This window comes from Monodelphis domestica, chromosome 1 (genome assembly GCF_027887165.1).
Source record: "Monodelphis domestica isolate mMonDom1 chromosome 1, mMonDom1.pri, whole genome shotgun sequence".
Taxonomy (NCBI): Eukaryota; Metazoa; Chordata; class Mammalia; order Didelphimorphia; family Didelphidae; genus Monodelphis; species Monodelphis domestica.
Window position 1 is genome coordinate 676,133,787 of NC_077227.1, and position 14,368 is coordinate 676,148,154.

A 14,368-nucleotide genomic window follows, 5' to 3' on the forward strand; every position below is an offset into this window, starting at 1 on the left:
ATATAGCTGGGGGTGGGGAGGGTGTTTACCTACCCAGGCAGGGAGTGGTGATTTTATATTATTGTGGGATGATCAGAATGAGAAGCACAGAGTAATGCCTTCACCGGGCAACTATTGGGTTTTGATTTATTTAAATTTGCTCAAATATTATGTAATCGGACCAACTGGAACATTTTCCCCCTTTCTCCAATCTCACGCTCCCTCTCACTAAGAGGTCACCTGAACATTGACCTATTTGAATGACACAAATTCATGTAACTGTTTTCCTAAAGCATTTGATTGGACTCTCTGTAAACTTCCCCCAAAGTCCTCAGAGAGAGGAAGACAAAAACAGCACTGTTTAGAAAACACAGGCCCACATGGGTTTTCTAAAAGAGAAGATAATATTGCTACTACAAAGGGAGAAGGACTTATTTAAAAGATAACAGGTTGTCCTCTCTGACATCTTGTTCTGATCCCTTTATTACACCCCCACCCTCTTTTCCTTTACCCTGTCTACTCAACATTATAAGGCAGTTAAATGTGCCCTGTGGCACCTGACCTTTTATCTCACCACACATTGGATAATGGTCCTAGAATTATAGTCAAGTTAATTGATGCTTATTTCTAGTTAATATACAATCTTAATGACAAACTTACTTTCATTGGCTAATCATGAAAGGAGTAACTTTTCTTAATGCTTTGAAGGTGTTTTTTTTTTTCTCTCTATGAGCCTGTGCTTAGTTTTCATTTAAGGAAAAGGGGTTTATGCTCTCCCAAAATAGTTTTTTTCAAACACCTTCATAGCTGGGGCATTACTGAGTTTATGGAGAACAAAGCTTCATGATAGAAAAGTATTCAGGAAATAAGTACTATGCTCAATACTTGAAAGCACTTTTATAAGGGAGAGATACACTCCTCAGATGACTTAAACATTCTATTTTAAATCTATGTGGCAATTTAATAGAATGAATAGTTTAAAGCAAGGGTTGGCCACATACTATGAATATATGCAAAGTAAGAAGTGATAGAACAATGGACTGAGAGAATGATTTTGTTTTCAATACCTGCCAGGAAAACCAATTTAAAACAAAACCTAGCCAGGCACCTTTTTTAGAGATGTTGTCATATAGCACGTAATACATTAATTTTAGAAAAGAGCCGGGTGCTCGCTCCAGTCCATGTGCCTTACGATTAAATCTTTATCTTTCAAAAAGAAAAAAGAAATCATATTCATAAAAGCATAGTGTGTACTACCCCTTAGCTGTATTTGAATCTTTGTGTAAAATAGTGTTAACATTCCTTTCATTCCAACTCCGGAGTGAGCTACCAGAAAGTTTGAGCCATCAGGAAGACCCAACACGTACAGAAATTCTTGGCTGTGTCTCTTTGCAAATGTGAACTTATAATGCAATTTACATGAATGCTGTGCCGTGAAAAATCATTTGTGTACTCGAAAAACAGACATGAGTAGTCTTCGTAGGATAGCCTCTTGACTCAGTCTTCATCAGAGTTTAGCTTCCTTTTAGGCAATTTGGCTTGTCAGAAGAGAGGAATAACCTCCACCTAGTCTAATGATGCCGGGGTTCTGCAAAGGTCCCAGACTCTGCCCACTTAATAACCAGGATATACAGGATGCCAGTGACTTTCTTCTGCTTTTAAGACAGGAGCAGTTGTAAAGTGCCTGTGTTTAGGTTTGTTTTGTTTTGTTTTGTTTTGTTGGTTTGTTTGTTTGTTTTTTCCAGCTACAACCATAAGAAGCATTTATTTTATTTTTTTGTAAAAAAAAAAATCTTCAAAATGCTGATCTTTTGCAGAGAAATCCTAAAAATCTAAACAAGTTTCCATTTTGTAAAGAAAGTTTTCCCAACGGGTATATAGTAGCAAGAATCATGGTATGAAGTAATTCACAATTGTCACTATGTTTCTCTGGCCAAGATTTCTAATTGAGGGATGGAGAAAGTATCTGAACTTCCCAAAACAAATGATTTTCTTGTTCAGTCCAAATAGCTAAAAATGAACAGCCCTCCCCTTCTCTTTGGGTCTAACCAGGGCTACATTTCTTAATGCTTTAAAAACATTTTGTTATTGACAGAAATAGTTGTGAGTGAAAAACGCATGAATAATAGCAGTGACAAATTTTTCAGTTTAAGTGTATTCCATGAGCCTTTCTCCCTCTTCTGTTAGCTAGCCCCTTTCCTCAACATTTCCTCCTTCCTTATTATAGTTCATAGTTCTCTTAATTCAAAACTCACTCTTAATTTTATCTATCATTTATCTCAAATATAGAGGGGCTGGACTTCCTGATTTCAGTAAGGAAATGGTGCTTATATCAGAATCATCTGTCCAAATGCCAAACCCATATAGGGCACCTTTTAGATGTGCCGCCACCCCAAAAGGAAATCGTCTATATTTATTTCTAAGCTCCTGGTATTAACTTTCTGATCTTGCTACGTTGTGCACCTGTTCGTTTTTACATTTCATTTTTTTTTAAATCAAATCCAATTTTGTTTTTTTCTAAATTATGAGGCTTTCGGTAGACATAGCCCCACATTTAAAATCACACTTTTTCAAATGTTAGTTGAAGTCAATAAAGGATAAATGGAATCATGCTAGTAGTAACTGTCCCAAATGTGATATATTGCCTTCCAATTAACTATGACCTGTCCATTCTTGATATTTCTTATCCAAAAATCTATAGCTCCAGAAACAAATGGATAGACTCAAGAAAGATACCTGGGTGCTTTGAAAGCATTTTTTTTAGCAGACAAATTCAATTTAATAGTCACTCTAGCACTAAAATACAGGCAATTTATATATCTTCCTTTTGCCAGATCTTCAAGAAATATATTCAAAAGCCTGTACATACCATAGCATTTTCAATTTTGATTCTTTTGGAATAAGGACGATAGAAATTATAGGACAAAGGCATATAACTCCCTTCAAAAAACAAAACAAAAAACATTTTTTTAGTGGCTAGCCTTAGCTATCAGTTTAGTTCTATGTCATGAAACAGGAAATAGAATGGTGCTTCATTATGCACATTAAACATAGACTAAAAATCCATGTCATATTGCCTATTTATATGTTTACTGACTAGAAGGCTTCATGACTTATTTTTCCTTCCTCTGGAGTGATTGCTTGGCCCTTATGGTCACCTCTGGCTTTTCCCCAAGATCTCAAGTGAACAATTTGGGTCCCATGTCCTCTCCATGGTTAAGATGTCCAGGAAGGAAAGAGTATAGTTTGCCTTCACACTTTGTCCTTGCTCTAAAATCAAAGACGCCGGGCCCTGTGAAGGAAGATGTGGGGGGCTTGAGGAAGGTTGGAGGCTATGGGTCCCAGATAGAGGAATTACACTAGGCCTTAGTTACATTGGAGTCTATAGGCCCCAGGGGGATAACCTGGATTGGAGAGATTAGAGATTGTGGACTCCAGGGATAAACAGAATTCTAAGGAGGTTGTTTAAGAAAACCAAAATTCCAAAGAAGGTACTTGGGTCTGAATTGGAGCAGAATTCTAATAAGACACTCTGCCCCTGTTGCTTTTTGGCTTTGGATTTAAACCTCCCAAACCCAGAGATCATGGCATCCCCAGAAAATGGGAATTCACTGGAAGAACTGCTCCACCCATGCAGCTGAACAAACCCAGCTCTGTGCAATGTTTCCTTCCAGCGGGGGTAGAAGATGGGGTGAGACAATTCCAGTCTCTCAGGCTGTCTCATGATTGTTGTGGCATAAAGAATTACAGTCCAGCAAAAATGTGCGAGCATCCCTACCCTTTAGAGAGAAACAAAACCCAACCCAACTGATCAAATTGCTGTGCGCGGAGGTGGAGCAGAGATCAGGGAGCAGGGCCCAGGCTCTGGGTCTGATGTGGTCTATGCTCAGGCGGGAGCAAGGGCTCCCAAGTGAGGGAGGAAGAGGAAGAGAAGAGAGAAGGGGAATGAGGGAATGGACTCAAAGGCTGAGGAATGAGCTTCCAGAAATTCTGGTTAGGGATGACCTCAATTTGCAGCCTGACTTCCACCTGCTTTGGGGTCAGGATATGCCCATATTATTCACATCTGTCAGTTATTAACAAACATCTTGAAGGTTTAACTTTTAAAATGCACTTAAGTCAGACAGACAGACAGACAGACACACACACACACACAGAGACAGGCACTCACATTTCTACTTTGGTTACAAAATTCTTAGAAGCGAACTGTCTCACATAATCGGAAGAGACTAACCTAAAATACTTTACTTTTTAAAGTATCTGCTGATACACTGTGTTGTAGATTTTTTTATTGTGATCATATTTCATAACAGCTTGACTTGTTATACTGATATTTTTATGACTATCAAAATAGTTTTACAGCAATGGGAAGTCTAGGGGTTTTTTGTCATTGTTCTATTTTTTTTTAATCTCTGTTCTCCATATGCCTGGGCAATAGAACAAAGTTAGAATAAAAAGATCAAAACAGCCCACCACAGAAATAAGATCTTTAAAGAAATTGGAATTATAACCTAACATTTGCAGAATTGTATATTCAAAATCTTGAGGCCGGAAACTTACAAAATTCATTTTTTACACACAGGTTGTGATTTACACACAATATTTACACCATTACACAAAATCATGCAAGATTATATAGGCTTTCTGCCCTATGAACTACTAAATTAGTTTGTTGTTGTTTTTGTTTTAATAAAAACATCCCTATAATCAGTACTTTGGATTGCAAAATTGCATTCTTCCCTTGACCACAGATTCATTCTAGATCTTTAGTTTTGATTTGAAAGGCTCATTAATTCTGGGGGATGGGGGGGGGGGGGCTGAGGAGGTTTGGGGAGAGGAGGTAGAAGAGAGGAAATGGCTTCCCTATATTTCCCCCAGGACCAATGCAAAGGCCTAATGAAGTCCTGGATGTGAGCACTGTATCCAGTGCATCCCGAGTGCTCTGAGTTTTCCGCTCTTGGCCAGTGTTCTGATCATCACTCTTACCTCTTTCCAACTTAATACTCAAGCTCATCACTTGTCTTGATAGTTTTCCCCATGGGTAGCAGAAGGCAGGGGACAAGAGGGGGAGCTCTGAAAAAAGAGGCAAAATATGATCTCGGCATTCACCGATTTTGGGTTTATCATGGAATATCCCAGGTTTGGAGCCTTAGACGAAGGAGTAGAGGCTGGATTTTGCATTCCTTATATAGCCAGGGTCGAAATGTGCTCTGGTTTATCCCAGTCCAATGCTAAAGAATGGCACCATTCTTTTTCTTTCAACATTAAAGGAAGATGAGAAATATATGAAGCTCTCAGGATCTAGCAGAGAATAACATATGTACATCTAAGATGTTGAATGGCAGAGGAAGATGGAGGGGCAGAATTCAGGACCCCAAGAGATATAGGGGAAATGTCTCCAACATTAATTGATTGTTTCTAGGATCCCAGCTCATCATTAAGTGTCCATTCCAGGGTCATTCCTATGAAGTCTTTGTGTACAATAGAAAGACCTTGTTTGTAGGGTGGCTGACAATCTGCAAATACAAGCTGATGTCCCCAGAAACGTCCCACATATCAGATAGGATATAAATCTGTCCTGTGACTAGAGTATCAAAAGCCAGCTGACAAAGGAAAGACCTACTCCTTCCATCTGTCCTTTCTGTCCACCCAGGATAAGTGTGTGGCTCCGATCCCCACTATGGGTTTAGGGTGGTATAACGGGCTAGTAGACTTGAAGATTACTTCTTTAGGCCAGACAAATTGAAGGCAGAGATGATTACATGCTTGGAAGTACAGCTCAGATACTACTACGGATTTCTAGTCTTTGACCACAGAGTCAAACTACTTCCCTAGCTTCTTAGAAGGGCCCATGTCCATAGAAAGATCTCACACCCATCCACAATAGAGCGTGGAAAAATACCCATAGATGATCAAACTGGCCAATATAACTTATAACTTTATAAATGTTGGGGCTTGGTAAACACACACTTTTTTCAGATGAAGAAACTAACACACATAGAAAGGGAAAGGAGGGGTCCCCCAGAATCATGGCTATGCAGTAACTGAACCAAGTCTGGGTAGAACTCTAGTCTCTTGTCACAAAATCTTATACTTTCCCATTCCAGAATACTTGGCTTATAAGGTAGTAAAGACCTGGCACATGCTGAAGGAAGCCAAGCATCCCTGATGCACCAAAGGAAGGGAAGGCAAGAAGAAAGGGAACTCTGTTTCCTCACTTATCTCCCTCCCCCGCTTTGAAGATTATTCTCTTCTCTAGCTCCAATGTAACCTTTTCTCTCTCTCTCTACACACACACACACACATTCACACACACACTCACACACACACACTCACACACACATACACACACACACAAAATCACCCTTCTGCAAGCAGAAGCATTGTCTATTCTGTAGAAAGGACAGGGTCCAGGACTGAGGTGAGTAGGGCCCAAAGTAGTACCGAGACAATTGTGAGTTTCTAAATAAACAGCAGTGGCTCCAGCCTCAGGACCCTTCCAACCCAATTGGAACTTGGAAGTTCCAATTGAAGCTTGGAACATAGAGCTCCCAAAATGGCAGAATATCATCCTTAATGATTATCTTTCCAGTTCCCCACTCTTACTTCCACCCCAGTTGTCAAAGATGCCACCAGGGCCATTTCCTGCATAGATCACTAAGGCAGTCTTTGCATCTTGGAAAGGATAGATGCTCCTAGCCCCCTCGTCTCCCACCAGAGGGCTTCCTCTCTCTGCTGGTAATTAGACCCACTGGATCACTGATGATCTGTTTTCTTCCTTCCCATTCTTCAACTATCAGCTATCAGGGTCAGCTCTCATAATGACCAGCCTCCCTCTATCCTTGGCTAGTCTTTGAATGCAAAAAGAGAAATGGGGGCCTTAGTTTGACAGGTGTGGTGGGAATGAGGGAGCACAGAAAAAAAGGTTAAGTTTACTCACAAAGAATTCAAGACTAACCTATGTCTAATAGTATTAGCATCTGCTGAAGTCTAGGCTCCTCTTTAAATCCCTTGTCCCTCAACCATACTCCTTGAAATCCCCAAGTTGGGTACTTCTGTTTTTACTCCATCTCTTGGGGTCCCCATCAAGCTTTTTGGGGTTTCCTGTTCAGTTATCACTATGTATTTATTACTTATTATTATGACTTTATTTAAGGGAGTATAGCCCAGAAAATAAAAAATCTCAGAGATTTGCAAATTGGGTTGAATGATCTCTTAAGGTTTCCTTCCACCTTTAAATCCCTGATCTTACTAAGTAGACTATAGCATTCAAGAAGGCTGGCTGAGTGCCTCTCTGTGTTGGAGCAGAGGAAGAATTAAAAAAAAAGTAGGCCATAGTTTGACAACTAAAGCTGTCTTTGGGTTGAGGTGCATTTTTAACCATTTAATCATTTCCTTTCTAGTAATTTATTTTTTATCCCCCTTAAAGTACAGGCTCTGAGTTCAGATGAGAAATATAGGAGGGAAAAAAAGCAGACTACAGGTTTTAGAAAGCTTTGGGAAAAGGTTTCCTAAGCACATTTATAATTCTGTGTGGTCTAACCTTATGACTTTAATGAAATAAAACGGGTCAAAAGAAATTCTACTGAGAATCAGGCTGGACACTACTTCCTGTCCCTAATGTACTTCCTATCTATCCCTAATGTACTTCCTATCCCTGTTTTTTTTTTTTTAAGAAGAAAAAGACAGTGATGTAAAAGCATGGGTTCCAAAGAGACTAATTTCAGAGACAAGATTTTAAACATTGTCTATTCTCTTAAGGGATCAGCATTTTTTCAGAGGGGATGGGAAGTCTCTTTGGGCCCCTCTGAATCTGTTTAAAACAGAAGGCCTTACTAATGTCAAGATAAATACACTGAAGCGAAAAAAATGATTTTGGAATAGGAGACACTTTCTCCCCTTTTGCAGTGTCAGATAAAACATTACATTTTGATAGCGTAGGAAAAAATCGGTCATCGCTCGGAGATTCAATCTGTGAAAAGACCAAAGTCGTGTCTTTCCAGTTTCAGGCATACAAGCTTTCATCTACTTTTATTGTGGAACTCTTGAAAGTGGCATATCACGGAGGGGAAAAGCTATTAAAAGATAAATCTGAGGTACCCACTTTGTAAAATAAAAATGATCACAGGTGCTAAATTAATAATTCTGCTTAGCTTTTTATTTGGTGTCATGCTATATTGGCTGAAATTTCCCTCTTAGAAGCACCTCATGCTACAACCACTAGCATTCCTTCAGCCAAGCTCCCTTAATTACTGACAGTGTGGGGACATGTGTAGGCAAGTCTCCGTGCAGGTCTGATGTTTTGCATGGTTAACTCTTGCACATTTTCATTCAGTCCATGGCCCAGCATGAGTTAATTTTTTTTAATGCTCCTTGAAGATATCAACAAAATTTTAAAAGCGCTATCCCAATCCCTAAGCCAACTAATCTGAGTTTAGAGAGATGTTGGTTCACTTACCTCAGATCCCTGACTTTGATCAGGAAGTTGAGGTCCAGCAAAGGGACAGTTGTCCCCAGATTCCACTTAGCCTAGAATGTAAAGGTAAGGACGGCAAACTAACCAGAGTCCTTTGGGTGTCTTCTTCAAGTGTGAGAAACCTGGACACTACCATTCCCTCTCCTTTATTTTGAAACTGTATTATTCATTAACGCTGTTATTAATGAATTCACCCATTGGCAAGGAAGCAGAGATCATCTTGAGGAAAATGATACCAACAGGATAGGAAGAGTTTCTTCTTTAAGAGACCTTGAGCAAAATGCCCTTTTCCCCCAAAATGACCTATCGGATCATCAGGGTGCTTAGGAAGGCTAAGGGGGGATTTCTACCAGCCTCTGCCACTATGATTGCTACTGAATTTTCTTCCAAAAAGGAAAATTTTGCCTCATGAGAAATAATTTCATCTCCATTTCATCTCCCCATCTCCATCCAATGTATGTTTATAAGAAGCCTATGGAGTGAATGAAATATTCTATTCATGTTTGCTTCAAATCTCAAAGCCCACTCATTTAGTTTCTATGAGAATCAGTTCTAAAAATTTAACTTCCAGTTGATGGTTCCATTTCAAGATGACACTTTAAGATGAACATATATTTAGCAATCCTAATATCAAATTAAACAAGCCAGTTTTCTTTTCAAATACAAAATTTTATGAGCCTGGCATGCTTGTTTTTGTTTTTATTTGGGGCTTGAGAAAAGATTCAAATGTGGCAAAAGACTGATGGATAATGTCTCTTTGCAGAAATAAAGACATATGTGGTTTGAAAGTTTAAGGTGTTTTTATTTAAATATTGTTAACATGATATGTGAATGAATGCATGCAATCCAAATGCAGCAGCAGACCCAGATAGATGCCGTCGAAATCTGTTTATCCAAGAGATTCTGGCATAGCCATAATATTTAGATAAAGGACATTTAGAGATAATTGGAGGAGAGGGGACAGGGGTTACGTTGAAAGAGATTTTAAGGAAAGAAGGAATTCTAGGTCCAATTACTTCAGTGAAACAGGTTTTATCGTATGCATTTGTGTAATCTATCCTTTCCTATCCATTGTAGAAATACAGATGTAGGAGGCGATAAAAAAAAAAAACTAACTCGCCATGCTAGGGGGGAAAATGTAGATTGACTTACTGGTTTATCACAGTTATTGTACACAGATTTGCTGTAACTGTGTTGAATTTTTTAAATTAGATTTTAAATATATTTTGACAGTCTGAACTTGAATAGTGTGACTAAGTGTAGGGAGAAATGACAGGTCTGCTTTGTTATTAAACTGCTGTCTGGAAAATAATGTGCTATGTACAGTAAATGATAATTATTTTGCCACTGACATTAATACAGCTAATAGCAATAAGGATTTTTTTTGAACCATAGAAAGCTAACTACTTTGAATTACTGGGCTTTGTTATTCATTGTGAAATAGATTTTTTTTCAAGCAGTTTAATTTTCATATCACCGTTTCAAGCTCTCCCTGCTACTAATTTAAATGGCGAGTAAGTTAATAAATAAAAGAGTAGGACCCAAATGGTTTTATTTATTAAGAGAACATTTGTAATTAAAGTTAGCAATGCTAGCAGGATCGGCCAACATGCAAAAGTTTAGAATTGGAGAATATTTTTGCAAACTAGTTTAACCTTCCAGAAGTTTCATGGTGAGACAGGGAATATATTCTGGGGTTTAGAAGACCAGGTCCTATCACCTACAGTTTTATGACCCCTAGATATACTTGGGTTAGTTATGAGGCATAGGAGACATTGATTTCACTCTAGTATGGACCTTAGGTGCCTGTCACTCCCTCCCAATTTGGGCTAGATTAATCCTGACAGCCTAAAACCTGATAGAGTTCAAAGGTCACTAGAGAATGTAATCCCAGAGTCTCGGGAGAAGAAGAGGAGGGGAAGAAGAAGAGAATCTTAGACTCATCACCTTCTGGTGCATGTCACTCCTATGTCAATAGTATTGAAAATATTACTTTAGTCGTCCTAAAATTAAATTAGTTTTGATCTAGATTAATTCTGATACATATAGTAGTTAGGGTTACCATTTACATAATGTCTTTGAAAATGTTTTAATGATTATTATTCATTTTGTTTATTTTAATATATTTGCTAAATTAGGTATCCAAGAGACTCCTCCACATCAGTGATGTGAGAATTCCTGTTGCCGAAGTCCAAAAGGTACTTTTTGATCCTCCTTTGCATGCATTTCATTCATTTCAGTGAATGGTCCATGTAAGGAATTCCTGTGTACGAGGGCAAAGGGAATCAATTGAGCCATGTCTCTTCTTCCCTAGGCCCCAACTCTAAGCTCATGTCTGTTTGCCTGGTGTCAGATTGCGGATTTCATCTGCCAACTGAAGAGATGGCAAAGGGCTGGGATGCCAGGAATGAATTTCTATGTTGGAATCAGCATGTGTGTATTTTCAGCTATTTACCCACATGATGTAGCCCAATTCTCTCTGCAGACAATCAAACTGATAAGAATGGGCACATTTGTTTCATCTGATTCACCCAATTTATATATATGTGTATATATATATATATATATGTATGTATATATATGTCTTCTTGGCTGGGGGTGGTGGTGTTATTTGGAATAGTAAGGCTCATTGTCTCAAATCAGTAAATCAAAATCAACCCAGAACAGCCCACGATCCACTATTTGACTCACCTTGACTCATACATGAGAAAATTCTTGGGGGGAGGGATAGGGGAGATGACTAGACTCCTCACTTTTCCTTATTGTCATATCCTCATAGGAAATGTTGTGATCTCAAAGCCACCCGTGCCCTTTCCTCTCTTCTTCATAACCCAGAACCAAAAATAAAACAGATAAAGTTCAAAGTAGCCCCCCCCCCTTCTTTAATTGTAGGTCATTAATTGAGGTGGGAAGAATAACTCATGGGTAGAACATGGGAGGAGAAGGGGAAGAAGAGAGCGAAAACCTGATTTTAATGAGGCATCATGGAAAAAATTAAATCTAGCCATGTAAGTAGGGTTTCCTCCGTGGCTATCACTGTGAGAATTTAATCATGAAACCTTTGCTTTCAGAAGCCTGACTCCCTCCTACACTCACACTGGTCCTTACTTATTCTGGGTCATGTCTTGAGGTAATCTCGTTGTTGCCTCTTTATTGGTCAATGAAATGAGAAAGTCTGATTTTATTTTAACAACATTTCTGCTTGTGGGGAAATCTGTGAGAAATCTGTACTTCTTGGTTTGGTTTCAAGAGAAACTACCAGGGTTGGGGGTATGGGGATGGGGAAACCAAAAGTCAGTTTCTCCTACGGTTACTATATATTCAGAAGGTAAATTATTTAAAGGGCACAAAGAATTAGGAACAATAGAAAAGTCCTTATTTGATTCCCCCAGAATGCAATGTTTGTTAACGTCTTTTGGCTACTAATGTGAGTCTCATTTTAAATATATCACCTTTGATAACTAACCCCTCTGCCCCACAGGAAAGCTCAGGGTATCCTTTTATTATGGGGGTTTCATTAGTGTATGCTCTTCTCACTGTCTCTACAACCTCACCCTTCCTTTTGTGAGGGAGGTTTGAATGCCAGCCCTGAGCCACCGAGATCCCTCCCAGCTTACCACCAGGACTTTAATCCTTTGAAACAAATACATACCGGATCCATGAGGAGTTAATGAACTTTTATGGCAAGGTTCACATTGGCCTGACCCCTATGGTAATATTTCATATAAGGTTACTGGTTGGGGAGAAATCAAATTTCAGCTAAGAACATGATTGACAGGTGAGCACAAGAAAAAAGAAAGACATCTGGTCAGATGGGGAATTTGGGGAAGAGGAGGACAATTCCGTGAAGTTTCTCAGTGATATTAGAAATTATAAGCTTAGATATGAAAAGTTCAATATTTTATCCTCTCAAGAGGTTTCCTTAGTTTATTCTCAGAAAGTCAATTTGGTTAAAGGAATTTAGTAGCAAAGCCTTATAGCAGTGGACAACTGTCTCAGCAGTCCCCGGCTAATTTCAACCACATGAAACCTTATGGCTTGTTGAAGAGCTGGAAATAGATCACAGCCATTTTGGGTCCAAGTTAGCTGCTCATGCCTTGGTCAGAGAAATATTGTTTAGATTATGTTTCATTTCTGAAGTGTGTTCCCAGAGCTTTCTCCCAAGTTAAATACTAATTCATTTGTTTTTAAATACAGTTTTATTCATGTATTTTGTTTTCACATAGCCTAAATTTTCTGTGTCCATCCCCTTCCCCTCTCCCAGAGAAGTGTCCCATACTAATTCATTTCCAAGTCTGCCTTACAAATGGAAATGGTGGGTTCAAATCATATAATGATCACCCTATATATTAAAAATATTTTCCATTATTAGATCACAAAAGCAAAATCTTCATGTGTGAGACTTTCGCATGTCATATTGTCTCCCTTTGACCCAAGGGAAACTTTTCAGATATGGTATGTCCTGTAAACTATGATGTCACAATCATTTCCATGGAAACAAGCTGTGGTATGACTTGACCTTCATGCTAGGGTGGGGTATAAGGATGGGTTCTCTGCTAATGATTGAGAATTGGCTCCAGAAGTTTGCCTTTCAACCTAAACAGTATGAAATTGGGTCATCTGGACTGAATGGTTTTCTTTTTAAGGGTGATCCAAGGTGAAAGTTGGTCTTCCAAACAGATTCCCTTGTTTTAAAAGTGGGATAATACATGGATCTGAATGATGACACAAAGGTCATTGCAGGTTTCACATGTTGGCCTTCTGAACCTTTGCCAGAAAAATCCTGAGTGTAACAGAATGGTCCCTGAGTTGTGGGCGAGTTTTGGGCAAGATGTGTAGGTCTGATCCTTGGCGGTTAGATTGCATGCCACCTCTGGGAGCCACTCATTTGAGTGACTCTAGCTTTATTATTTTAATAACATTTTACTCTAGAAGTGGAACAGTGTAATTACAGAGGATTCTCTTCCCTCTCCTCTCCTCGACTGACTTTCCTCTCCTCTCTTACTGGTTTCATGAAGACATATGTTCATGCACTTGTTAAGTATTAGAAAGTTATTTCTCGTTTTCTAAACCGTCCTGAAAGTCTCAGTGCACAGTCTCTGGCTTCCAGGAAAGAAGTAGAAGCTAAAGAAGGCACTTACTTTGATCCTGTAGAAATATCTTATTTGGGGTTGATATTTTCTTCTCCTTTGCTCGTGAGGATTTGGAAATGAAATCCAAGTAGCTTTTCCTATAGAGTCAAGAGCACTCGGTTCCAGGGTGGGGCATTGCTTTTAGAATAGAATTGCTCTTTCTTGTCTCTAATTCTAATCACTGGCTTTCAGACATCCCAATGTGGCATTAAGGGCTCACCTCAGAGAGTGAAAGATAGTGTAGGATTTCAGCCAGCCTTGGAACCAGAATGGAAGGGACCCCTCACTGAGTCCATCACACTGTTCCCAAGTCAGCTCCACACAAACGATGATCCATCTGTTGGCATCGAGCATCCATGCCCTGGAAAAGTCCAGTGCTGGGGTCCTATTTTTAATTTCCATTTAAATTATTCCTCCCCTCCACCCCCACCTGATTTTTCTCATGGCCCTCTGATTTCTTTCAACCACTCAGGCCTGGGCCCAATCCCGCCTGGCTGATTTAATCAATTAATTATAGTAAAGCATTTGCAGGTCTCTGGGCCTAATGATGCTGTGTGAACTCCTATTATTCTTAGTCAGCTCTCTGGGACTTTCCGGGAGGTGTGGATTTTTAAAAATTGTTATGTGTTTGGAAGGAACAAAACGACTTCTGCAAAAAAAAAGAGTAGATAGAGCTCATTACTTATAACACAACGATGCCTCCTTGAAGAGCTTTCATTACCAATGCATACACATGCGAGTACACAGACACACACCACCTGCCAAAACTCTGGTATCCCGC

The 14,368-nt window shown here is 39.2% G+C and overlaps 1 protein-coding gene across 3 annotated transcripts in view; it reads left to right on the forward strand.

Moving 5' to 3' along the window:
* MAF (MAF bZIP transcription factor) overlaps positions 1-14,368 on the forward strand; it is a 652,899-nt gene that overhangs the window by 4,880 nt on the left and 633,651 nt on the right. For 2 of the 3 annotated variants that reach the window (XR_008917705.1, XM_016428695.2), the window contains exon 2: positions 10,594-10,653. Coding sequence is in view for 2 of the 3 variants with exons in the window: in XM_016428695.2 (XP_016284181.1) it covers positions 10,594-10,627 (34 nt within the window). In the remaining variant the exon portion in view is untranslated. Of the gene's footprint in view, positions 1-10,593; positions 10,654-10,769; positions 10,985-14,368 lie in introns of those variants that run through there. The other variant, XM_016428694.2, reaches the window with a different exon arrangement.